General features: G+C 44.6%; 2 protein-coding genes across 4 annotated transcripts in view; one reads left to right on the top strand and one right to left on the bottom strand.

Annotated features, from left to right (window-relative positions):
• The window catches only part of PAPPA2 (pappalysin 2), a 268,840-nt gene extending 264,191 nt beyond the window's left edge, over window positions 1–4,649 (top strand). Inside the window, exon 23 of the mRNA XM_025430216.3 lies at window positions 1,350–4,649. Coding sequence (XP_025286001.1) covers window positions 1,350–1,424 — 75 coding nt within the window. The 3' untranslated portion in view covers window positions 1,425–4,649. The remainder of the gene's footprint in view (window positions 1–1,349) is intronic.
• A 15,647-nt stretch (window positions 4,650–20,296) lies between these two features.
• ASTN1 (astrotactin 1) overlaps window positions 20,297–24,097 on the bottom strand; it is a 299,150-nt gene continuing 295,349 nt past the window's right edge. For all 3 annotated transcript variants that reach the window (XM_025430211.3, XM_025430213.3, XM_025430212.3), the window contains exon 23: window positions 20,297–24,071. In XM_025430211.3, the coding sequence (XP_025285996.3) occupies window positions 23,834–24,071 (238 nt within the window). In that variant the 3' untranslated portion in view covers window positions 20,297–23,833. The remainder of the gene's footprint in view (window positions 24,072–24,097) is intronic.

Raw genomic sequence — 24,097 nt, 5'->3', positions numbered from 1 at the left:
ACATTGGCTCCGCACTCAGCATGGAGTCTTGTGGACAATATCTCTCTCTTCCTCTGCCCCTTCCCTCTGCTTGCCTCTCTCTCTCTCTCTCTCTCTCAAATAAATAAATAAAATCTTTTTTTTTTTTAAAGAAAAGGCATTTTATCCCCCTAAATCACATTTTACCTCACATGTGAAAATATGCTGGAAAATTCTCCCAAATAACACCACCCATTCTCCAACCCCCTTGTTCAATCACCAAGCTCATCTCTTCAGTATACTTGAGGTATTAAATGCTGTGCTTATCCATTCTTACCTCACTTGATTGTCCATGCCCAAAGGGCAGCAGCATCTTTGCCACTTTTTACATCATGTCCCCCAAAATGCCCAATTATCTCTGGGGCTGGTTATGGACACTCAATAAGTATGTTGTCTGCTGGTGCTGTAGTCCAAACAGGTAGAGATCAACGTTTGCCAGATCATTTTTGGCACAGAGTAGGGCTGATTATATAACAGGAAGGCAATCCAGCCACAAACAATGGGTAGAGAGATACATTGTTTCACCAAGTCAGAGTACATCCTGGGTTCAAGGTGGGCAAAACTTCATGCTTTTAAGGTGGCAAAATGAGGGGATCCCTGGGTGGCTCAACAATTTAGTGCCTGCCTTTGGCCCAAGGCATGATTCTGGAGACCTGGGATCAAGTCCCACATCAGGCTCCCTTCATGGAGCCTGCTTCTCCCTCTGCCTGTATCTTTGCCTCTCTCTCTGTCTCTCATGAATAAATAAATAAAATCTAAAAAAAAAAAATGGCAAAGATGATCTTATGGCTCCAAGAACACCAAGAAGTAGGTAGGAGTCATACAGCTACGCTGCATAGCCTTGGTTTTCCAGATAGTGGTGTCATGACCTTGAGTTAAGTCATTCAATCTCTCTTGGTCTTCCCTCTAAAAAGAAAATGCTAGCATTCATCTGACCTACTTTACAGAGGTTTTGTGAACAGAATAATGGCAACAAAAACATTAATAGTGGTTTTTTACATCAGTGATTATATTAGAAGTAGTAGTAACATGTGTTATAGGTGCCTGGAAATGTGTGTTTTATATCCATCATTTTATTTAAATCACACTGACATCTTCTGGGGTAGTTACTGTTGTCCTTCCACTTTATATAAAAGCGAAGTAAGGAAGATTTACCTTGCCCAAAGAGACATGATGTGTAAGTGAAAGAACTGGGTGTTAATTTCAGTTCTGTGATATTAACAGTAATCCTACACTTCCTCTGGGACCAAGTGAGAAAAGCAAAAGCTGGTTGAAAAGTATGAAGCTTGGCAAGAAAATGGTTATTTCAACTTCTCTTTGATTTCCCTTAGGTCATTCCATTTGCTGCTGACTGTGACCTGGATGAATGCACCTGCCGAGACCCCAAGGCTGAAGAAAATCAGTAACTGTGGGATCAAGCCTCTGCTTCCACTGCCCTGGAGGCAGTAAGAAAGAGAGGCCTCCACAAAAGGAAATAAAAGATGAATGAAGAAGAAAGGTTGTGAAATAAAGGAAGAAAGAAGAGCATGAGGATCTTATAGACATGCAGGAGGATGTTTATAGGTGCCAACTGTTGCATCAAGTAGCCCATGTAGGGAAGAATCACAGGCAAAAGTTTCTTCAAAGAGGCAGTTAATTAAAAGTGGAAGGAGAAATATGATAGATATACAAGGACCCTCCTCCCCCATTTATATTCTATTCAACCCCATCCTCAACTCTTGCCCTGTTCCCCATTCTGCACCCTGTCAGCCGTTCAGCCCCACCCAACTTGTACACCAATACCAAAATACTAGAAGAGAAGTTGCCAGGGACACTCTGTAAAACACCCATTTTGAATGAATTGCCATCTTTTGGGGTTCATCTACTTTAAACTGGCTCCCTTTCTTTTGTGTAGTCTCCTTTAGTAATAATGAGGTTAGTCATTAATTCTTTATAAGTATTTAAACATAATTATATAAATATATTATATATATTATATTTTTTGCTGTCTACTAAGCTAAAAATTATACATTGTGCCACACATGCTGCTGTGAAGTTCACATCCAAAATGAATACCGAGGGTTGGAGTACAGAAAGACCAGTGGTTCTGCCATCGTTCTATGGATGGGGGTTGGCAGGTTGAAAGGGAAGTGGTGAAGGAGAGAGGGAGAAAAATTAGATGGAGTTCTTGATCCTAACCTATCAGCAAATCATCTTTTCACGAGTAGGAAGCTAGGCCCAGCTTGATGAGGGTTGGAATGATAACGTGAAGAGGCATGGCAATTTGGGTGGGAGTACCCATTGTTGCTGGGTCCAGAAGAACCAGACGGTGGTTCTTGTGTATATCCAAAAAGAATATACTCACTACTTTTCACTTCTCAGAACTCTTAGTTGGAGTTGGTGAGACCCAGGAGTCTCTACACTTCCACACGTGCCTATTCCAAGTGTGGCTCTTACTGGCCAGTCAGTGAACAAGTTTGTATGAGGGCTTGTTTTCTGATTGCCAGGATGACAGGAACTCACACATTCCTCATTGCCTCATGGCCTTTGATCTCTCTCGTTCTAGGTCCCCAGACCTGGCTACCATTCACAGACACATGATCAGTTGTTGATTTTCTGAGGAAAAAATGTTATGGACATGACATAGGGGAAAAGTGGGCGGAGATGGAAGAACAGGCGGAGATGGAGGAGCCAAGGGAGGCCATAGAGATGGGAGAGGTCAGGGGTAAATCAGAGCCCTGGGCAGGAGGATGAAATGAGTCAAAGAGACTTGGAACAAGGCCAAGTCATCCAAAACAGGGCAGAGGGGACTCCTTCAGGCAATGCAGAATCTGAAGTAAATTGATTCAAGTACAACCTATCAAATCCATGACCTAGAGATTTTGATTTGAACAAGCTATGGAAACACGTGGAGCAAGGGTGACACTCTGTGGGAAGAGAGAAGAATTTCAACTATGTAGGGTGCATTTCGTTGTTATCCTTTCTTGTTCAATAGATGGACTGGGGTAAAATGACCACATTAACTTGCCTTTCCTTACATCCCAGGCTTATGGTCTTTTTGCACGTGGTCTATTGCAGTTGTTTTTGGTAAAAATTTCTGGATTAGGCCTGGGGAAAAAAGTTAACTTCTTGCTCAGCACTTCTGTTTGTTATCTCAAGAAGGGCTGGGAGGCTTTCTTCCCTCAAAGCTTCCTCTCCAGTGGGAGCAAAGAACAGGCCAACATTAGAGTGCAACCTTGGTCTCTCTGAATCATCTGCTCCTTGGTCTGGTCACAAGTTTTCTACTCTTCCCACCAACACTGAAGCAATGGCTTTGCAAATAGGAAGAATAAATATTCCCCACCGTTATCTTGAGCCAGACTTCATGGAGAAAGAATAATAATCTGGAATGGGATAAAAGGAAGGATACACATATTTATCTCTAGGGATATATAATGAGGGTAGCACCATCACTGGGGAAAGGAAAAAGCAGAGATTTCCCATCCAAAAAGTTCTTGTCCTCTATGTTTCTAGCCATAAAGAAACCTAGATACCTACTGTTCATTGTCTGGGTTCACATTTGGTACCCCAAAAGAGAATAAATATTTCTAGGATTGTAATAGGTTTCAGTATGGAAAGGACAGTGAAAAAGGTTTTAGATCCTCTACTTTTTTTTTTTTTTTTTTTTTTTTTTTACAAAGTTGTAAAATTGTTTTCTTGGGGAGATTATCCAAATTCTTGGAAGTGCATCAAGCTCTGTGTCAGGCAATCCTGCCTTGTCTGAGACTGAGGCAGCAGAATAGGGATTGTGGGCATTGCCCTGCTCAGGAGGTCTACAGCTCCCCCATGGGGTCATGAGCCTGTGGTTCATGCCAGTGTGGGTCTGTGCTCAGTCTCTTCATAGAAGGAACAGTGAGAACATTTCTCTGTTGTACTGTTGTTTACAAATTTGTATTCTCCATTAGCGACATCTGCAATCTGCGGCTGCCCTGAGAAGGCAGGAGGGCAGTTTGTGTGGTGTGTGGAAAGCCCTTCTGGCTGAAGGTTGCCCGGCCCTCATCAGCTCTGGCCATTCAGAGATGGCAGGCTCTTCCAGCCCTTACCCCTGGGGCCTAGTGTGTTGAGCTCTCATGTCACTAAGAAAGTGGAAGGCCCGAGACACCATGATCACAGATCCCCAGGAGATATCAACTCAAACTCACTCCATGTGGTGGTCTACTTTTGGCTGCTTTTACCCATCCATGGGGTCATGGAGGACCTCTCCCACAATCCCTTCTTTGTTCCAAAAATCACTGCTCTTTTTTCTCTAGTAATTAAGGGCTCTGGTGTCCAAGTTGCCTAGGACTAGCTGACTAATGGTTAGCGTGACAGTCTCCAACCAGAGAGATGAGAGGACAGAGTAAGAAGAATGGGCAGCTGGCAAATCTGCACGTGAAAGTGAAGAGTTATTCTTGATTCTCTCCTTTCCTTCCCTGCATTACAAAGCATTGGACTTGGCACTTCCTCTACTCTGTGAGATCACTATTGAGTGCATCAGTTAGCACCCGAAGGGGGATGGCTTGATTGGGAACACAGTGAAAGGAGCTGATCTACTGTATTGTAATGTAAAACAGCTACAGCCAGTTATTTTGTAAGATTATAAGATGTTCATTAAAAAATCAGCACAGAAAATATGAAGTGCTTTTGGTGTCTTATTCTTCGTGTAAATCAACCATCACTTCCAAATTGCTTTCCATTTGCTTGTGCCAGACATCATCATCATCAATTAGTTGATTGATCATTTCTCTCAGTCATTTATAAGTGATTTGTTAAGTAAATGGCATGTGCAGAGAAAATAAACATGAAAGTTTATGAGAAGAGATGACATGTACCAAAGCAGAGCACACAGTAGTGATGTCAGGTGTCTCGTGAGTTGTAGACATAAGGCCCAAGAATCATTAATAGTTCAGAGGAAGTAGGTGTCACTCCTGGATGCCAAAGATACATAGCATTTGAAGATGGTCTGAGAAGGAGTCATATCAGTTTGGTAGACAGAAATGGGAAAGAGGAAGAGGATAGTCCAGGCAAAGTAAAGAACAGGAATGAAGATGTGGAGATAGGTTTGGGGAAAGCCTGGGTGATATTGGACATCACTGAGGCATCCAGTTTAGCTAGAAGGTAGAACTTAGCTAACATGCGCTATGCATTTGGCAAAGATAATCTTATTTAATGCTCACAACAAAACTGCAACTTCCATATTCTCATTTCATAGATAAGGATAGCAAGTGTCAGTCCAATGAGGAAAGTTCCTTGAGTTTCATATGACTGGTCTTAATCCTGATTCTGTGAGACATCAAGATGCTAGAAGGAAAAGAAAAATGGTGTTTAATGGGATGTGAAAGGGAAGGGGGAGAAGTGGAGAGAAATGTCAAAGACAAGGTCTCTGCATTAAGCCTATACACCCATGAAGATCATCATCACTGACAGAAAAGGAAAGCCTTTTGAAGAAAGAGCATATATTTGCTATTTGATAAAATCAGTTTGAGGGCCAGATAGATTTCAGTTGGAAGTTTCCTATGAAGTAGTGTTTAGCACACTGGGAGGAGACTTCCACAGCTGCGGGCAGCTTGGCAAGGTCTCTGGTCATGCTGGGCATCATCTGGTGGCCTGAAGGGCTGGGTGGTTCTCCAACACACCTGCTAGCCATTTGGTAAGGCCTATGGGATAGATAGGTGGAAATGTATGTTTGGAATTTAGGGGAGAGGCTTGTGATGAGAAATAAACATTTGAGGGTAAAAAAAAACCTCACATTTTCTTTATGGTTCACAAATTGCTTTCTTATGCTTTCTTGCTACCTGTGGGCTAGGCACAGCAAAACCAGCTTTGTTTCCATTTTACAGATGAAGACACTGAGTGTGAGAGAGGTCATTGAAAACTTTAAGTTCATATAACTAAGTTCAGCTTGGGATGGGAATACAAGTTTTCTGTTCCCCAGATGTAATGTACTTTCCACTCCATGATGTTCAGCCCGCTAGGCCCAGAGTGAACCCATACTCAGTTGAAATGGGAGAGTTAAATGTCTTTTTACCTGTTTATGTTTCAAGGTACTCATTGGTTTCCTTGTGGCTTTGTTAGTAGCTGATGGTAGGAAAACTGAGAGCAAAGCTTCTAGCATACTCTTCCAGGCCTCTCGCCTCATGCCAGGCCCTGAGTATAAGCAGATGCCCTGCACATGCCAGTTAGGCCAGCTGGACTGAGACATCTGGCAAGGCTGCCTTCTCCCTAATAGCTTCCCCAGGGATAGTCCTGGAGAGAGACTTTGGAGCTCTGGTTTCCATTGACTGACAAACTTAAATGACATGATGAGTCACCCATCAGTGGGAAGACTCACTACTCTTAGATTCAGGCCAACCAGACGACAAGGGGCTTAGCATGGGGAGGAGGGTAATGAGAAGGTTCTGCATTTATAAATAGCTCCATGACATCTCCAGAGCTGGCTTTGGGTCTCTTTCCATGTCCCCCCAGGAAGACCACTGATTCTGGATCTGTAGCATTTCAGATTTCCCAATGGTTAGCTTGGAAAAAAGAATGTGGTGGAGAGAATCTTATATCTCTTAATAGTTCGCACCCATAAAACCTACCTACTCCTTGGGTATTTGGGTCTGGAACAAGGTAAGACCAGTTTAGAGAATAGGTAGTAATTTCCCAGTGGTCAACTCACTGGGAAGTGTATGTGATCGGCTGCATTCAGCAACTTCCCGATAATCCTTTTGATTTCTTCCTCTTGATCCTACCACTAGATGTTCAGGTCGTATTGCCTGTACTCGTACTAATGAGAACTGGTGTGACAATGTCAGGGTGCATCCTTAAGAGAATCCACAAGTCTGGTGAACATCTCAAATCGGTATAATAAAAACATTTCTAAACCCTGAAAGTTAGTACAGGGTAATTACAATTTGCTCACATTCTTTGCATCAAATTTCCTTCTAAGGATAATTGATTTAGACAAGCTTCCTTTTTTTTGTCTTAGTCCCCTTGAAAGTTATTTATTCAATGCAAAAAAAAAATATGATGAGCATATAAAGGGAGAATGTTGACTCCCTATACCACAACTCCATATACACAGGTCAGAGTGCTTTCTAAATAGTAAGGCAAGCTGTGTCAGAACACAAGTGACTTCCAAGGAATGGTTTTGTTGGTGGTGAATCAATAACCTTGAGAATGATTTGTAAGAGAGATCTCATAGCTTCTTAAAGTGTCCAAGTAGCCTCCACTCTGGGAAATATGGCTTATTAACTCAGTGCTGCTAATGCTTCCTTCACTTTGGTGATCTGCTACAGGGAGGCTGAGAGCATGGATGACTGAGCCTGGACCATGAAAAGCAATACATACGATGCATTAATGACTCATAATCTATGGGCAGTAGCATGGTGACCTGCAAGGGGTACAAGCTTTTGAGCCTGACAAATATGAATTCAAATTATGACTTTACCACTCACCAGATCTGTCATCTAGTTACTTAACCTCTCTGAACCTCAATTTCCTAAATATCTACCTTTGTACAGAATGCCCAGCACAATGCCTTGGCAATGTAGACAGGAAGAAGTTAAGGGATGATTGATAGAAGCAATGTATACACATAGACTCCTCTGACAAGAAGTTTGCCAATGGAGAAGAGGAAGGAACTGCCTTTGAATGGCTTGTAAAGACCCTCCAAATCTTCAAACACTATGATACTCAGACATTAGAGGGTCTCTGAGATATGTGCCATGATTACTGTATTCTGACAGGGCAGATAAGATAATCCTGTGTGGTTCAGCTGTCAGATGTTCTAGCCTACCAATTCAGAAAGAAGCAAAATGGATTGTAGGGTGATGGTGGTAGAGCATGGCATTGAGCAAAACAAAGTGGGTTAAGGGGAAATTTCTGGAGTTGGCAAAAATGCTGGAAAGCTCCAGATATTTGAAATATCTCTGGAAAGTTTCACTAGCTACGTGGAATACTGGCTATTTCTTCAAAAAATCATTGAATTTCTGAATGTATTGAATTTGTAGAAGAGTACTGTTAACACAATTAAATGCAACTTTCAAGAATGATGGAAACATTCTCTATCTGCATTGTTCAATGTAGTAGCCACTAGTCATGTGTTGCTATTGAGCACCTGAAGTGTGACCAGGATGACTGAAGAATTAAATTTTAGATTTTACTCAAGTCTAATGATTTAAATGTAAATAGCTACATGTGGTGGACTCCGTACTGGACAGCACAGCTCTAGAATATCACGCAGACAGATTACTCACATTTACTTTTAAAATATGCTTTGAACATTTTTTTTTATCATAAAACTTATGTCCCATGGTTGAAGTCAAGGTACATCATGCTTAGCTGAGTATTTGGATTATATTATTCTACTTTAGGAAAATTTAAATTTAATAAATCATCTACAAATTTATATATCCAGAAACTTTGGACCAGAAATCAAAAGCAAATAAAAAGGTCTCTGGGCAGCCCTCGTGGTTCAGTGGTTTGGCATGGTCTTCGGTCTGGGGTGTGATCCTGGAGACCCGGGATGGAGTCCCATGTCGGGCTCCCTGCATGGAGTGTGCTGCTCCCTCTGCCTGTGTCTCTGCCCCCCCCCCCCCGAGTCTCTCATGAAAGAATAAATAAAATCTTAAAAAACAAAAAGGTCTCTTACGGGTAGATAGTTCCCATAAAGCCACTGGGACCTCCACTTTGGGAAATCAGACGGTGACTAAGGAGCAGGGAAACAACAAAACTAAGACATGGGAGGTATTCGGAGAGGTACAGAGAGGCCCAAGGCAGCATAACTAACAAATGGCAGAGTCAGGATTTGGACCTTGAGAGTCTGGAGCTAAGCTGTGTGCATTAATCCACTCTGCTCTAAAAGCACACCCCTTTTCTGGAAACCACACTCATAAAGCACAATATTTAGTTTTGTAGGGGCTCAGACATGAATGGGTCTCCAAAAGACTGATAATGCACTCTAGCATTTTCTTCCATGAGTTATCTTGCCTGGTCATGAATCAGTCTATTATTAAAGAACTATCTCCTAGGGCTATACATTTTATATCTGGACTGCTGTGACCTTAGTGAAGCAAAGAATCCTCCTATAGCTGATGGTATCGCTTTATTTGGTAAATATTGATTGAACACCTATTCTGTGTCAGGCAGGTAGGAATATAGTAGAGAACAAAACAGTCTCTGTCCTTATGGAGTTTGGAAAGAAGTGGGAGAGAGACAGGATAGCCAGAAACAGACATGCCTCCTGGTGAGGACTGTCACAAAAGAAACCAAAGTGTGGTCAGGTGGCAAGGAGTGGCCAGGGGCAAGGAGGTGCTTGTTCATGTGGGGAAGGCCAGAGTTTGCTTCTCGGAGGCATGTGGAGGTAAGAGAGGAAGCCCACTGAACACCTGGGGAAGACGCAGCCTACACAGGGAGCAGTGGTTGTGAGCTGGGATGGAACTCAGTGTGTTTGCAGAAGAGCACTGAGGCCAACATGGCCAGGACAAAATGAGGGAGAGAGGTGGGGGCATTGGAAAGGGTCATGGAGAGCCTCCTTGGCCACAATATTGGTCCTGGCTAGTCCTCAGAGGCAAAGGGTTTCCCACACAGGCTTCTCTGTGCTTGCATGTAATCCATCCCATCTCCTTTGTAACTCTCACTCCTCTCATCTTCCTTCCCACTGGCCCTGTCTTCCCCCTGGCTGCTGACACCTCCTCAACAGACTATGGTGATGTCACCAGGCAAGGTCCTCTCTCAGGCCTCTTCCCCTAGTCCACTGGCACAGAGTCCACATCATTCCTCAATTCTCGTCATGTCACCCATGATTCATGGAAACGACTTCACAGGCTCTGCATGTCCTTAATGGTCAAACTGGTCTCAGCTCAGCCTACCCATTGCCCTGACCTCCTACTGTTTCTGATCCAAGAATAATTTCCTTTGTCAAAGACAATCCCTCTCCAGCCTCAGAGCCTCCTGCTTTTGCTCATGCTGTTCCCTGCCCTGGAATCCCTTTCCTCTGTCTCCTCCTGCCCCAAACTTCATTTCCTTAGTCCTTTTTCCCATTCTCCAATTTCCTGATGCTCTGCTTCATTCACCTCTTTGATGAGGTGTATTGAATCCATGACCCCTTATTGTCCTCTCTTAAGACAGTCAATCTGGATGACTGGTGTTCTGTTGGCCATGTTCCTGTCCAAATCAACTATAAATTCTTTGAAGGCAAGTGAACTTAGCTCTACTAGGTCATTAGATGTATTCTGTGAGTAGAAAACATCATCACTTCATCTGAGTGAAAGCAAATCAGCATCAGAGACCATGGCTGGAAAAGGTGGGCCAGGCTTGATTTCTGGCCACATTCACTGCTGGGATCAAGAAACTCTGAGCCACACACAACTTCACATCTCTACATGGTGGCCCTGGAAGCACTGTCTTGACTCAGCTTTGGGTCTCAGGTACTGCTTTGCACAGTGTCCTGCCTGAATAAAACCTCAAAATTTGCTAAATTGAACTCAACCCTGATTTTTATGGACATGAGGATCAAAAGAAAAGAGGATGTTGTGTTTGGAGTCGGAGTGGCTTGTGGACACTTGAACTTTATGGCTTGATTGGTTCTTGAGCAATAAGTCCAAAAAATGGTGTTGATACAAGGGCAGCATAGAAGTCTAGATTGTGAGGGCATTGCATCAAAAAGACTCACTTTCAACTTGACTGTTGAATTCAGGGTTTGTCAATCAGTTTTATGTTGAGGAATGCTTTAGCTCAGCTAACAGATAGGCACATTTCAGTTTTAGATGTGTAGGCCACGAGGATTGGGAAGAAGCAGTAACTACTGATCAAGTAAGATAAAGAATCTAAGAGGCAACCTGACATGAGATGAAGTTGAGTGATCTTGAGCAAGTTACTAAATGGCTGGAGATTCAATTTTCCTATCTGTAAAATGGAATAATAATTTCCAACTTAAAGAATTTTTAAAAAAATTTTTATTGGAGTTCAATTTGCCAACATATAGCATAACACCCAGTGCTCATCCCACCAAGTGCCCCCCCTCAGTGTCCATCACCCAGTCACCCCAACCCCCCGCCCACCTCCCTCCACTACCCCTTGTTCATTTCCCAGAGTTAGGAGTCTCTCATGTTTTGTCACCCTCACTGATATTTTCACTCATTTTCTCTCCTTTCCCTTTTTTCCCTTTCACGAATTTTTATATTCCCCGAATGAATGAGACCATATAATGTTTGTCCTTTTCTGACTGACTTATTTCACTCAGCATAATACCCTCCAGGTCCATCCACCTCGAAGCAAATGGTGGGTATTTGTCATTTCTAATGGCTGAGTGATATTCCATTGTATACATAGACCACATCTTCTTTATCCATTCATCTTTCGATGGACACCGAGGCTCCTTCCACAGTTTGGCTATTGTGGACATAGCTGCTATAAACATCGGGGTGCAGGTGTCCCGGCATTTCACTGCATCTGTATCTTTGGGGCAAATCTCCAGCAGTGCAATTGCTGGGTCGTAGGGCAGGTCTATTTTTAACTCTTTGAGGAACCTCCACACAGTTTTCCAGAGTGGCTGCACCAGTTCACATTCCCACCAACAGTGCAGGAGGTTTCCCTTTTCTCCGCATCCTCTCCAACATTTGTGGTTTCCTGCCTTGTTAATTTTCCCCATCCTCACTGGTGTGAGGTGGTATCTCATTGTGGTTTTGATTTGTATTTCCCTGATGGCAAGTGATGCAGAGCATTTTCTCATGTGCTTGTTGGCCATGTCTGTGTCTTCCTCTGTGAGATTTCTCTTCATGTCTTTTGCCCACTTCATGATTGGATTGTTTGTTTCTTTGCTGTTGAGTTCAATAAGTTCCCAACTTAAAGAATTTTTTGCAAAAAAAAAAATTATGCAGATTTACAATAATGAACATAAAGTACATACCATGGAACCAGCATTTTATATTATATATGGCTGTTGTATCGTTACTTAAGGTAAACAGAAGTGTCCCTGGTACACAAGTGACCAGAAGAAGCAGAGTACTGAGGATAATGATTGGCTGGCTTTTGAATTTCCATGCACTTTCTGGCCCAGATGTAAGTTATTCTAATGGGTTGATTAGTGTTGGTGTGTTTCTGTGTTTCTCTCTCACCCTTTCTCTCTCTCTCTTTTCTTCTCCTCTCTCTCTTTCTTTCTCTTCCCCCACCACTCTCACACACGCACACATATACTGACATGCAATTAAGTGTTCTATGAACCTTTGGCTAGGTTTTAAATATAATTTCATTTAAAGTTATGCTGTATGCCAGTTTGAGGCCCAGATTAAATAGTTAGAATGTGACCTGATTCCAAGTATTAAGGGAAGGAAAAATTTTTTAAAAAACGATGTCAGCAAGACAATGTAATTTATCTGCAATTTCACAGGGTAGTGCTAAGGCCAAAGCATGTCCCAGAGCTCTGCCTGGGCATCATGCTCATTAATGAGCAATCTGTATCCACCCATAATAATTTTAGAGTTAGACAATTTACCTTCATGAAGTAAAGAGTGCCCCAGGCAACAGTCATGGCTTGAGGAGAGTAGAAAGTGTCCCTCTTGGTATAAATGAAGCTCCTGGAGGTACCAAGGCGTCCATAGATTTTAAACCTTGACTCTCTCAAAGTGAACTCCGGTAGACATTCTAGGCACTTAGCTATTCATGCTAGTTCATTCAGAGTATAGAACTTCAGCCTCATGACCCAGTGTGGGCTCCCAGCTCATGGAGAACTTGGATAGATGACTGAGTCTTTCAAGGCCCATTTGCAAAGTAGGGGATAACTTTATATTTGTGGAGTTGTGTGCATTTGATTGGGTATAATCTTTAATTCTTGAAAGTGCTTGACATGTAAAGTGCTCTATGTGAATTCCTTTCCTATACCATAAAAACTTGACCTGAGATGAAGCTGAGTGATCTTAAGCAAGTTTGTGACTTAAAATTTAATCTTCCCATCTGTAAAATGGAATGCTGGGGGATCCCTGGGTGGCTCAGCAGTTTAGCGCCTGCCTTTGGCCCAGGGCACGATCCTGGAGTCCCGGGATCGGGATCGAGTCCCGTGCCGGGCTCCCGGCATGGAGCCTGCTTCACCCTCTGCCTGTGTCTCTGCCTCTCTCTCTCTCTCTCTCTCTCTCTCTCTGTCTATCATAAATAAATCAATCAATCAATCAATCAATCAATCAATCTTAAAAAAATAAAAATAAAAAAATAAAATGGAATGCTGATCATCAACTTAAAGAAATTTTTTTGTAGATTTACTATAATGGATATAAAGTATGTAACAAAGAGCCAATTTACCCAGAGTTCAATAAATAATTACTAATAATAAATATTTACAATGAATGACTTTCCTTCTTTCTTTGTCAATGAAGTGCCCAATATCACCCTCTTAGCATTTCAGATACTCTTAAAATCTCACCACTTGTCTCTAGTTTCCATTTGTGCCAATCTTTAGATGGGAGTTTCCTCTAAGCTGGTGAAGACATAGGAAAAGAAGAAATAGGACAGAAAAGAATTGAATCTGGAGAAGGGAAGAGTTCAGTCTAGCAAGACCCGGAGGTGAAAGCAAGGTCAGAGTCTGGCAATATCTGTTTTCCAGGCTTTAATGGGAGCTCCAGGGATTCTTCTTCATAGACAACTTGACCAGCTATTGAACTCACTGTCACATTCTTATCAGGTTTTCTAAGAATCCCCAGGCTAGTGAAAGCCTCATCTCAACACTGGGCCTTGGACACAAGACCCTGCCTTGACCTCAGGCTTAACTCTAAATCCACTCTTCACGTCCTACCCGCCTCATCCTTTCAATCTTGTCTCTCCTCCATCTCTCCAGACTTGCCCCTTCAACCCAACATCACCCACATTCCCGTTGCTCACCTTGCCCCCACAATCCCTTTTCTGTTTGATCAAACTGTGAAGGTTTGAGATCCCAGGTCCCTGTCCACAGTGGGAACACCACTTTGGAAGGAAAGGAGAGGCAGCAAAAGAAAAGACAGAAGTGAATTTTTGCGGAGGAAAAACTTTCAAAGTGCCTGCTCATACCCTGAAGAATGTCAGCCTCAGAGTATTTTTTGGGGAAAAAAAAATTGTAGATCAAGTCTCTTTTGGCTCTTTGTGGAGTTTTCCAAATTTCTACTGGAAGGCCCCCATTCTGTGGCTGGGGTAGGAAAACCCACACCTGGGAGGCCTGCTGCTCTTTTCCATGCCTGTCTTCATCCTGAGCATTCCTGAGAGGTACAGGCAGTCCTTGCTGGTGGCCGGGCCCCAGGCTCTGTGGGGAGGAATGCAGCTACACTCAGACATTCCAGTTGCTGCTCAAACCCAGTGGCACTTCGTTAAATCCTGGACCGCACCCGCTCTAGTGAGTGTTTGCTGGCGTTGCCATGGCAGCCCAATGCCCTTCCTTTATGCTCCTCCTTCTTCACTGGGCTCCATCACCAACACCTCTACCGTGGCCTCCTCACATCCCTCCCCTGTTGCCAAGGGACATAGAGGCTACGGGGTGAGGATCAAAACATCTTCCTTTACCTGATACCCACGAGTGAGACTGCTTGGAAGGTCCAGAGGCCTAAAGTGCATTAGAACCATCTTTTCAGTCAGGGATGACCATGGTGTAGACACAACAGATAACATGCCAGGGACTCAGGGTGTAGTAGAATGCTTCTGTTTTGTGACTGTATAGACATCTGAACAGCTGAATTGTCTGAGAACACCACCAGGCTAGAGAGTGGGGGTGAGGCTTACATCTTACACCAGTTAGAGCAAAACCCAGTGAGCTCAGAGATGGGAGGAGTTCATTTCTACGAATGCCAATAAACTCATGTCACAAGGAGCCTTGAAAGTGCACAGACCCGGCACCACTGTCACAGGGTGACAGGGACTGACCCTGTGCCGATGATCAGAGTGAAGCAGCACGAGGGACATGCAAATATCGCTGTGTCTTGTCTGTCAATTTCGGTGGATGCAAGAGCACCGCTCCCCCCACATTGGCAAAACAAAACAACAGACAGACAGAAAAACAGTCCAGTTTTGCTGCTAATTCAGTTCACTCACCATGGTGACCTAGGATATTCCAGGGCTAAGGGAAGGTGACTTCAAGTGGGCCGCCTGGCAGCACTGGAGAGTGGGAGGAAACACACAGTGGGGCTCCCGTACTCACCTGCTGTGTGGTCTTGGGCAACTCACTCAAGACCTCGGAGTTCAATGTGTAGACCGTGGCAGTATCTGTGCTTGGGGCTGCTTGTTGGGAGGGGGGTGTGAGATAAGAGAAGCCGTATCAAGGTGCCTGGCACATAATAAGCAACAAATACATGTTACCTGCTGTTAAAAACAACAGCACCTTTGGCAACCAAGGAAATCTCACTTAAAATGATAAAACCTCTTAGAGGAAGTTCCATTTCAAATATATGGAAGGATCTTTGTCACCTAAAAAAGAAAGCATAATATGAACATGAAACATGTTTTCTTGCTACTCTATTTTGCCGATGTCATCAAGAGAAAGCTACTGGGAAAGGATAATATCGGGAGCAAATGTGGCTCCATTTCAGCATCTAAAGAGCACTGAAGAGGGCCCGGGAGCGTCACTGGTGTTGCTTACTGGGTGAGCTCCAGGTGTTGTGCTAAGGGCTTTCAAAAGCATCATCTCGATCAAGCCTCAGGCTGCTTGTGCAGCTATTAAGCTATCCCATCTCAGCTCAACCCACCCTTTGTATTCAGCTTTGTCATGCCGATGTTGGAAGGCTTCCTTTCTGTCCCTCAACTCCATGTTAGGTTTTGTCCAGGGGACAGTAAAGGAGACTGGAAGGAAGGCGGAGGGAGAAGGGACTGGTTCCTTCCCGTCTGCTTCCTGTTTGTGTCTATGCCACCTTCGTGTGGCAACAGCCCCTGGTTCCACTTTCCATTATCTTTGCGTGCTTAAGGAACCAGCCTCATTATGATCCCACATGCAAGTTCCAGCACTGGGCAAATAGCGTCTCCTCCTTGAGGGCATCCAATTTCTATTAAATCAACTTCACTCCTTTGTTCTTCTAGCCCAAGAGGAAAGGCCACTTCCTATAGTTATTATTAATACCTTTGTGTTATCTTGGAGTTTCAAGTATTTTTGCTTTTCTGATACTCCAATATCTATTTTAAAAAACCCTATATTAAATTCTCTCTGTTGATATCTTAACTGGATCTTAACTGATACACTGCTCAAGCGGCAGAAACTTTGAAATGATGAAGACTTTGGAATCCTTTGTTTTACACCACTTGAGATACAAAATTAATACCATTAAGACTATCTTAACATACAGATTTAGAAATGAAAATGACAATTCAGAAAAGGTAAATGAAATGCTAGGGGCCAGAAAGCCTAGCCAGAAAGTAATGGGGCCAGAAAGTCTCAGAAATGTGTTTTCTATTCTCACTCTATTTCCATTATCAATGCACAATGAACAAATTCACTTTCAGATATATCATAATTTTCATATATACACATATGTGTTATGTCATATATACATATATGATGTATACATAATAGATTTTCCTAGATGGTTCTGATTTCAGAACTGTGCCTATTCTGTTCCTACCAATCAGGGAGAACAGATGCATGGCGTGCATCTTGCTATTCTCCATTTCCATACCCATGTCACCACTCTTTTTGGCCAGATACAGATCCATCGTCAGAATCCTTTTCAAATCACAGGCAGCCACTACCACTTGACCAAAGTAGAAACCTTTGGTCAAGTAGAAACCTATTTTCTGACCCTGTAATCAATTTTAGAGTTCAGAGAAATATCTTCACTTTCAGCATCAACATTTCATCTTCCAGATCATCATTCAAATTCTAAAAAGTTACAAAATTCCTGTACCAAAGGATATGCAATTTTTAGTTTGAAGTATGTATTAGTTAAGACCCAGTCAGGAAAGCAACACACATTTTAGGTAACTCAGTAGAGGAAATTCAAATTAGAAAGGCTTTGGAATAACAGAAAAGGCATATAGAGAATCGTGGGGCAACCCAAGATGAGCAGCAGCAGGAAGCAGCTCCTACTTTAAGGAGATAGTGTTGCTGAAGTTCAGGAGTCATAGCCACCTGACAGGAGCTGAAAGCATAGCAGGAGTTTGCTGGAGGAAGTCTGAGCCCAGACAGGTATCTGGGATCATGAAGGAGACACTAGAGACACTATCCAAGTCAGAGAGGGGAAGCATCTTGGTTTGTCTTCTTCCCTAAGTGCCTCCATTATCCCATTGGATTGGAAGCCTACTGACAAGGAAGTCTGGGAAATGTAGTTTATAAGAGTCAACTCCATATGACACTGAGCAGAGCCGCAGAAGTTTGAGAGATGGATCTGAGGACAAACAGGCAGTTGGCTTTCGAGGAGTGTAGGTATTTCCATGTTATACTCAATAGTCACCAGGACAAATGCAATTAAGTATGTCCAATCCGTCTTACTCTTGGGCACTTAGGTCCTGCGACATCACCAGGGCATTGTGTGAGGTGACTTCATCTCTATGTCGGTAGGTCTCAGAGCACCGTCAGATCCATCAGGCAGCAATAGCCTCAAGGTCACTTGGCATCTGAATCCTTCTAAACAAAAGAAGTTGCTCCTAATTATTGAGCACAGAACATGGCTGAGGTTCTCCTACTGGGAAAGGTAGTAAGGGATTTACATTGACTCATAGCCCTGGATGAACAGGCCTATTCATAAACTCCAACAAAGGGCAGTTTTGGTGAAGAAATGTAATGTCAAGATCCGTCCATTTCTTCTGGGAATCAATCCAATTATAGCTTACGCTGCAAAGCCCCAGAACAAGGAGGATCTTCCCCCCTCACTTTGGAAAAGTGCAAACATGAGCCGAGTTCTAGAGTCCCCCATGTATCTATAGAGAAACTGTCCGCTATGCTAGAGAATGCTGAGGTTCCCTCTCACACTAAACTGCTCATTCACTGCTCCAGCTGAAATGATGATGGGAGCAGGGTTGGAGGCTGCGTCTGAATCAAGTCAATCCACACTGCCCTGAAAGGCTGGAGGCTATTTCCCCAAGTGCTCCCTCAAGTATTGGATGTGTGCAGAGCACCGAGGAGGACAGGAGGCCAAGGTCCCACTAAAGCCCAATAAAGGGCTACACTAAACATAGGAGCAAGAGTCACCATTTTTGAGCTCTGCATTACACTCGTGACAGACATAAAACCAAGCCAAGAACAAACAAAAAGGAACAATGTGCTTGGCTTGTGAAAACAAGAAAACACTCAGAGTTGTTTTCTTAATGGTAGTGGTAAAAGTTTGTACCGGTCCGGCATCCAGCCACGTTCTCTCCTGTTGCCCGAGATAGGGTGACAGGCCGGTGATCTGCAAAAGTCTCAACGGGAGGAGTTTTTCCGTTTCTAGGAAACTCAGTGAGAAACAAACTCATGGGGAGCAGTGGCAGTGTGGGGCCATGGTTAGAGTCAGACAGTCTTCAGTGGAAATGCCCGTCTTTCCACTTAGCTGTGGCCTTGGGCAGGTCATATCAAGTCTCTGGGACTCTGCTTCCTTCTACTTAAGTGTATTAATTTCACCAGATTGCAGTGAAGACTGAAGAGTATTATGCAGTTAAGCGTTTAGCACAAATGCCTGGCACACATCAAGTGTGGGGTGTGCACATCACATCCAGGAAGTTCCAAATGCAAAGGGACAGAAAAACAAAGTCATTGGAAGAAACCCTTCCCTTCCAAGGTTTCTGTTTTATTCCAAATTGTCTTCTCCCTTCTCTTTCTCGTGCTGGCCCTGGAACAATCGTCCTTTCCCTGCATGCCCCCCCCCCCCCCCGTCCCTCCCCTGCAACTTGACTGGGGTTTTCGGGGAAGTTCCTGAGGTTTGCCTGCTCAGATGTATTGGGATGAAGAGGCCACCCTTCTTTTTGCTCCCCTCTGTTGGAGCAGAGACTCACTTTACTGCCGAGAGGCATGTTATGCATGTGCAGCCCACCCTGCATGCATTTTCCTCTCCTCTTCATGGTGAGTTCAGGCCTAGGGCAGGGCAACCTTGATGCTCCATCACTGGCTGGACGGAGTAGACTTTTTTGGCCCTGATCAGATCCCCTTTATTTAGCAGACCCCCTTAGCGGCTTAAAACAATAACTGTTTTATTATGTTGCATAATTCCGGGGTCAGGAATTCAGTCAAGCCTTGGCAGGGTGATTCTTCTCTTCCATGTGACATTGATAGAAGTTGCTGGGTGGTATGCAGCTGGCAGAGAGACTACTCTTGAGGGTCCAACAGCTTCAGTCACGTGTCTGGTGCCTCAGCAGGAATGTCTAGAAGGCTGCCTCAGCTGGAACTGTGGACCACAGGGCTGACATGTGACCTCTCCAGCATGGTGGCCTCTGATTTCTTCTGTGATGGCTCAGAGATCTGAGAGCAAGAGTTCCAGGGAAGGAGGCAGAAGCCCCAAGGCCTTCTGGACTCAGACTGGGAAGTCACATAGTGTCACTTCCATCACCATTTATTGGTTTAAAATAGTCACTGCCCTGCCCAGATTCAAGGGGAGAGACAGTAGAACACACTTCTAGAGGGGAAGGGTTTCAAAGAATTTGTGGTCACATTTTAAGACCGTCACAGTGCTCACCTTTGAGTAGTCCCTGCTTGCGTGGGGAAAAGTACTCTCATCATTACTTTGCAAGAAGGCCCACTGAGCGTGCAGGTACTTCATCTCTGGGTTTTGAGGATAAAGGGACTCACATGTTTTGGTGGCAGCAGAGAGAACCTCTATTTCAAGTCACATGGTAGAGAGGACAAAAGTGGTTGAACGTTTGGGCTGCCCAGCACGAAGCATTTCACAAGAGCCAGCCTAACCCAAATGCCTCTACAGAGTACAAGACAGGAAGGTGTCAGGGAGGGCCTTCTGCGACATTTGCCTGAGACGCCCAAAGATCAATTTTAGTGACTCCCATTGTCCTGTGCTTCTCTGCTTTGGTTCTCTTCACCCTGGTAATGATGGGCTCGATGTCTCCCTTTCCCTGTAAAATGCCAGGTTCTGTGATGAAGAATGAGCTTGTCTGACTCACCAGCATACCCTTGGCACTGCACATTGTGTGGGAAATACAGCAGATACGCACTCAATACATTTCATCGCTAATTGTCTGGATGGTGATAGGATGAGAACCATTACTACTAACAACATGTTTAGAATTTGCTTTTTTTGTTTTCTTTTTTTTAGTTAGGATGACAGGCTGTAAGCCTATCTGGCACCTGACCATTTAAGACTGGTACTGTCCCCATCCCATGGGTCCAACCAGATCATTCAAATTCTCAGAAGACACACAGTAACATCCACACACCTGACACTTACTAACAGCTTTGTTTATTATTTAGTTGATTATTCCATGTTTTTGTTTTTATACTCGTAGAATAATTCTCTTTGAAACAATACTGTTACACCTGAAGTTGGTCACATTATATCTGTTCTTCCTTCTATAGTCAGAAAGTGGGGTTTCTTCACGCTCAGTTTTTTTTTTAATAGAACATTTGAGTATCAAGAAGTGTGCTTAACTAAAAATAACAAATGGTCCAAACTGTGGAAAATAGTCACATACTCAGTTAAAGGTCTAATGCTATTCCGGGGAGGTCACATATGTTCAAGAGGAAACACCGTGGTCTTGTGGGGAGCCCAGAGCTGGGTGCGTGTGGTGGGTATAAGTGACTCCCTAAGACCTGTTTGGCAGCTTGGAAGTTTGAGGTTTATTTTTTTTATTTTTATTTTTATTTTTTTTTTAGAAGTTTGAGGTTTAATACTGGTCTAGTACTGTTACCTTTTTTAGTCAGGATAGGTCCCTCCAGGCAAGCTCTGGAAACTGTCATTAGGATGTGACCGATGGTGTCTTCCCAGGGCCAAATCCTGCAGTTAAATCCTCAGAGGAACTTAAAACACTGACTCTTGCCTCACTCACATTGGCCTTACTTTTAACCTGAAAGTCCACGGGACCCAGCCATAGAGGCTGGGTGTTATATGTGTGTTATATGTGGATAGTGCATGTACGTGTAATGTATGTATGTACCGTGTTATAGTGTATGCGTATGTAGTGTGTGTATAATGCATGTGTGTATAGCGTGTAGTGTGTATATAATGTGTGTGTGATGTAGGTGTACAGTGTAGGTGTGCTGTGTGTATAGTGAATGTGGATATGTGTGTGCAATGTATGTGTATGTGTATGTTGTGTGTGTACAACGTGTGTATAGTGTGTATATGTATGTATGTGTATAATGTGTGTGTTGTGTATATGTATGTATGTGTATAATGTGTGTGCAAAGTATTCATTGTGTGTGTGTACTGTGTGTGCATGTGTGGAGGTGTGCATGCAAGCACATGTGCCATGAGGGGACACAGGGGACAGGGAGGGAGGAAGAGAGTCATGGAGAAGGAAGGGATGAAGGAGGAAGGGTGGGCCCGGAGAAGAAAAAGATAAAATGGATGAAAAGCTGGAGGGGCTTGGGGGACAGAGAGGAGACTGGGAGAGAATGAGCCTCCTTTACGTTAATAAAAGGGAAGGAGGGGATGAAGAAGGGTGACCCTGACGCCACTCTCTGTTCTCGCTCTGCAGGAGGGGGCAGGAAGGCAGCGCAGCCTCCCACTGTGCACGGTGGAGCAGGTGTTCTGGGCAGATCTGAAAACGGGGGCGGCGGGGCCAAGACAGCAGCAGCATAGACCGTGCTTCCCTCGGCCTGGCCCGCTGCCTGGGCTCCTGCTGCCTGTTGCGGGGCCTCTCCGCTGCCGGTCAGGGATGTCCCTTTAGGCCTTTTACCCAAGGCCCTGCACTCACCGCGGTGGGAAGGCCGAGGTCTCTGTGGGCTTTCGCTCTGGAAGTGGAGGCATTTCGGAGGCAGGTCCATTCCAGAATGCCAGATGAATCTTCCCGGCTGTCTATGGAAAGGAGCAGGGAAGGGAACCAGGCGACCTGGACTTGCAGTCTTCCCCAGGCTCTGCTCCCTGGCCCCTGGGGGGGCTGCTCACCCATCAGACCTGGCAGTCCCAAAGGGTGCTCTAGCTGCGGGGGTAGGGATATACTGTGGGCACCTCTGTCCCAGGCGGGCCTGGCGCAGGGACAGCTGCCTAGCCAGGTCCCTGTGGAGCTCAGAGATGGGACAGCAGCATGCTACAGGCACACTGACATAGGCTAGAGGCAGATAACTCCAGAGTCCGACAGCCTGAATTCGTATTGAGGCCCGATGGGGGTAGAGGAGGCATTTGGGCAAGCTGTGTGACCGCTCCTTGCCTCAGGTTCCCCATCACTGAAATGGAGCCAAGAATAGCACTTCCTTGGTGCTGGGGGTGTGGGGGTGCTGTCGTGAGGACTGTCATGAGTGACCTGTGAAGTGCTCAGAGTAGCGTGTGGTACATGTGATCTGTCATGACTGTTTAGAACATAATCAATATAGTTCAATATAGATCCTGCCTCTCTTTCCTGACCTTTCTCTCGTGCTGCCAAACGAGGAGCCCTGGTCAAAGGCAGGGTGGCTGAGAGTGTGTGTTCAGTCCTCTGAGGTGTGTGAGGACAGCTAAGGCCGTTGCTGGGCCACATGGCCCTCAGAGCTCTTGTGGAAAGGCTGGGCTTCCTATCAGCTGGGCCGCCACTTACAGCCATGGCAATGACACTGGGATGGTGGGTGGAAGCAAGGGCCCAGACCCTACTTGTGGTCAGGGGGCTTGCCCACACAGAACCTCTGCTACTTCTGGCAGCTAGACGGGAGGTGAAAACAGTGGCATTCTCCTGTGGATGGCCACCCAGAGAAAGGATGTGCAAAACTAGCAACATAATTAAGCAAATTTAGCAAGGGAGAAATGGACACTAGTGTTTTGTGATCAGTAATAGCTTTAGTTCACTGAAACACTGACATGGAGGTCTCATATCAGCTCCTCCTGGACCAGAGGAGGCATCGGCCCAGCCTTCACTGTCCAGGGTGAGTGATGCGGGCACTAAAGAGAATCCAGGAATGCCATGTACATTGGTGGTCTGGAGAACATCATCTTGAGGCACGGGAGTTATTAGAACAATCAACTCTACTTCTTTTCTAGAATGTGACTGCTAACTCCCTAGTTTCCCAGTAGACTGTTTTGAAGGCGCATTTGACAGGTAGAGTTTTGTTGCCTCCTAAAGATATCATACTGTTTAGAGGAGAGGCAGAGATCTGCCAGAGGGAGATTTCATCCCAATCCTGTCTTAAAATGGGTGAGGACCTAAAAATCCCAAAGGCCAGCTGGGACCCATATCGGAGGCTCGGTTCATCTGTGAGGTGTGAATCGAGCAACAGGAAGGCCTCGGGGGGGCCATGAGGCCTAACAGAGGTCACCCTCCCAATCTTCCCGTGGTCATCTTTCTCTGTGAGCAGAGCTTAGGCTCCCAGAGTGAGATGCTTCCTGAGGAATGCTTGAGGCTGGGGCCTGAGGCCAGTCTGGTGGCTTTCTGACCTCATTTCTGTCCCCAGTTGTAAGGGACTCAGTTGAGCACAGGATGCCTCAACCTGATAGACCTTTCATGGGAAGCATGAGAGAACTCTTGAGCATTGTGATGAACCTCTTGGGGAGAAAAAAAATGAAACAAATCAACTGTCAAACAAGCCCCCAAATAATCCCCTAAAGAGAAATGGCACTGCATGAGGCTGCTGGTTGGCAGGTCTACTGATCATGCAGATGGAGAATGTCATACCAAAGAAGTTCTACAGGGAGCAAGGGTCAATTTCTCCCTGGTTTAGATATTGTCTCTCCCTGGTTTAGAGGTTTTAATGTTCCATTAAAAAATATTAAAAATCCACAGACCAACCCAGATGTTCCTCTCCTCTCTTCCTGCTTCCTTTTGGCAGCCACCGTCTGGCATCATGGCGCTAGATATCTTTGCTGTCCCCATAGTCGTTGTAAGGGACGCTCAGGGTCTGCTCCTCGCATGTCTTCCTGAGGTCTCGGCTGAGCTCTGACCAGTCCAGTCCGTAGGGCTTGATCTCGCTGTAGCGGCAGCCCAGGTACTTAAGGGAGCCACGTCGCAAGCTTATCTTGGGTTCCTGGAGGAGGCCATTGCACCAACTGCTGAGATCCCCCAACTGGGAAAGGATGAGGCCAGCTTTCCTATGGATTGAGCATGGAGGACATTG

This window comes from Canis lupus, chromosome 7, assembly GCF_003254725.2.
Source record: "Canis lupus dingo isolate Sandy chromosome 7, ASM325472v2, whole genome shotgun sequence".
NCBI lineage: Eukaryota > Metazoa > Chordata > Mammalia > Carnivora > Canidae > Canis > Canis lupus.
The sequence above is the reverse complement of the archived record's forward strand: the minus strand, read 5'-3'. Positions and strand labels throughout refer to the sequence as shown.